The 2,951-nt window shown below is 54.6% G+C and overlaps 1 protein-coding gene across 1 annotated transcript; it reads right to left on the bottom strand.

Moving 5' to 3' along the window:
- Positions 1-1,204: 1,204 nt before the first annotated feature.
- On the bottom strand, positions 1,205-2,632 carry PARS2 (prolyl-tRNA synthetase 2, mitochondrial). The gene has a single exon (XM_068963588.1). The coding sequence runs from the start codon at positions 2,630-2,632 to the stop codon at positions 1,205-1,207; it is 1,428 nt and encodes a 475-aa protein (XP_068819689.1).
- Between the last annotated feature and the right edge of the window lie 319 nt (positions 2,633-2,951).

Genomic DNA, 2,951 nt, shown 5'->3' with positions numbered 1-2,951 from the left:
TGATGGCTTTGAGCTTAGCCCTGAAAGATTCTCCTTAGGTATGGACAAGCCGTGACACCAGGGGCCGAGGATGCAGAAGCTGATCCTGCTCCTGGGGGCAGGAGCAATGAAAGCTCAAGCTCGCTGCCAGTTCTCCCCAGCACTCAGGCAGTGACCTTCTACTGATAATTCACCTCCGTCACGCATGGCTCTAGGATCCAACTCTGCAGCCAGGACGAAGTCACTGTAGCACTGGAAGCCTGCAGACACTTGAGGGAAGAAATGGTATAACACGTATTTTCCAGTCACCCAATTTTTTCTTTTTCCAGTGGAGAAGTAGAAAAAGGAGAGTTTCCAGGCAAGAAGCTGTGGCGCTCTGAACTTGGCAGGTGTTACCACTGTTTCCAATTAACATGCAAACCTTACCCCAACAGTCTGACTTTATTCAATCAATATAACATCATCTCAGTGCCAGGCCAACTCAAGAGGGAGAGTCAGGTCTCTGGAGGTGGTTTGGGGGCCATTAGCTAACTGTTTTAACTTTCCGGGTAGCTTAAACAATGGAGGATCAGAGGAACCAGATCTGCCTGTCATAAACCTCTCAAGGAACCAGCTAGTCAGCTGTGAGGACTTTACAGATCTAGTTCCATTTTCGCACGTTACAGATGGAGAAACTCAAAGGCCCCAGCAGGGCAGGGGTCACGTCCAAGTCACTGTTGAGTCAGTGGCAGCCAGGTGTCCTGATTCTTGTCCCCAGACCCTCAGCCCACTTCTCAAAGGAGGAGGATTGGTGGGCTGCCTCTCTGGACTGAATGCAGCAAGAGGCCCAAGGTCAGACTGCTGGAGCTGGGAGGGGGTCGGTCATCAGGAGGCCCCCAACCTACATGTGGTGTAGAAAACTGCTGAGAGAAGGGAAGTGACTCTCCTGAGGGCCAAGATGACAACTTGGCTCCTTCTAGCCACTACCTCCAAACAGAAGCTTCCACAGTGGAATATGAAAGATAGGGTATGTGGTGGCACAGCCAGCCCAGACAAAGGGATCAAGTTAACAACTTTAAATACAAATAGTCCGAACAAATGACTACAACTGGCTTTCCTAACATGGTCTCACCTTCCACGAGCTGCTGTTTCTGGGGAGACCAGCTCCGGAGAGCAGTACAGGAAAGGCAGCATTTCAGTGAACACCAAGGCTGTGAGATACGGTGGGAGGCGTCCAGGGGGTGGTTCAGACAACCTGCACTCGGCTCAGTAATTCCAGGACTCCTTCTCTGGTAAGGAAGACCACCTCTCCGGTATTCTGGCACCAAACCTCAAAATGTGCAGGGTCTTCCAGGGCCCTCTTGGCAGCAATGATCACAAAGGGGTAGCCGAACTTGTTGGCGTCTTTCAGTCTGTTCCCAATGGTCAGATGGGTCCTGTCGTCCAGCAGGACCTCCCCTTGGAGCTGTGGCACCGCTTCTGTGATGTGGTCGTAAAGATGCCCTGCGAGCTCTGCGGCCGCCTCCTCCTTACTGCCCTTCTTGGGGGGGATGAGGCAGACCTGGTAAGGGGCCAGGAGGCTAGGCCAGCGGATGCAGTCTTCTGTAGAGAGAACTTCAATGGCAGCAGCCAAGATCCGTGTCACGCCCAAGCCGTAACACCCCATTTCAGCCAGGGACGGCTTGCCGTGGACATTGATGAACTGGGCATTGAAAATAGAGGAGTACTTGGTGCCCAGGTAAAACGTGTGCCCTACCTCGATGCCTTTGGTTTCGGTCAGTGGCCCCTGGCAAGCAGGGCAGTTTGTCTGTGACGAGTCCAGAGTCTCCACATTGGCAGAGAAGTGGCAGCTGGGACAGAGTACAAGTCGGTCCTCCCCGATGTCCACTGGCAGCTGGAACTCGTGGGACATCGTGCCCCCGATGCTGCCCACGTCGGCCCGGACCTTGACGCATCGCAGCCCCAGCCTGTTGAACAGGCTGCTGTAGGCATCACACACCAGGCTGTAGGTCAGCTGGGCTGCCTCGGGGGAGGAGTCGAAGGTGTACATGTCCTTCATGTAAAACTCTCGGCCGCGGAGAAGACCAAAGCGGGGTCTGGGCTCATCCCGAAACTTCCTCGTCACCTGGTACAGCAGGAACGGGAGCTGCTTGTAGGACAGTGTCTTCTGGGAGGCGATCAGGGCTGTAATGGCTTCCTCGTGGGTTGGTCCTAAGCAGTATTCCTTGCCATGTCTGTCTCTAAGTCTTAGCAGCTCCCTGCCCATTGAGTCCCACCGGTTGGTGGCTCGCCAGAGCTCTGCTGGGCTGAGGCTGGGCATGTTGACCTTCTGTCCCCCGATGGTCTGCATCTCCTGATCTATCACGCGCACCAGCTTCTCCATGGCGCGGACAGTGTAAGGCAGGAGGTGGAAACATCCAGGGCTTGCCGGGTGGATGAGGCCCACCTGCAGCATCAGCCGCTGGCTCTTACAGGTCAGGTCGCCAGATCTGCCCTCGAGAGAGAGTGCCTGGTCTTCCCGAAGTTTCTGGGGCTGGAACATGCGGGACAGCACCAAGCGCTCCCCTCTCCTGGGGGCACAGTGGTGAAACCTCTGAGGAGCATACTGCGAGAGCTGATGGCTGCAGGTGGCCAGGGCAGGCAGTGCTCTGCATCTTGTCAGCAGCCCTTCCATGACACCCCGGCACAGGGAGGCACTTGTGCCTGAAGAAAAACCAGTCGAGCAGAAATACGTGTTAACTGTGATCTGACACCCTGCAGCAGTCAGCACAGATCGGCCTCCAATAAAACTTCTATGACAGCCACCAATTTTGCAGATGCAAAAGGATATAAGCTCTTTCAAGGTTCCTGATTTATACTGCCAAACTTAGTGAGTACCCCTAATCATCGGCACATCCCACGGAACAAAAGCTCTCCTGCATTATGCTGAGAACAGGTTACTAATTCCCCTCAGCTCTGGGAAGCTCAAATCCCCCCAGGTGGCTCCCTCCAAC

This window comes from Capricornis sumatraensis, chromosome 2 (assembly GCF_032405125.1).
Source record: "Capricornis sumatraensis isolate serow.1 chromosome 2, serow.2, whole genome shotgun sequence".
NCBI lineage: Eukaryota > Metazoa > Chordata > Mammalia > Artiodactyla > Bovidae > Capricornis > Capricornis sumatraensis.
This window is presented reverse-complemented; position numbering and strand designations above follow the sequence as displayed.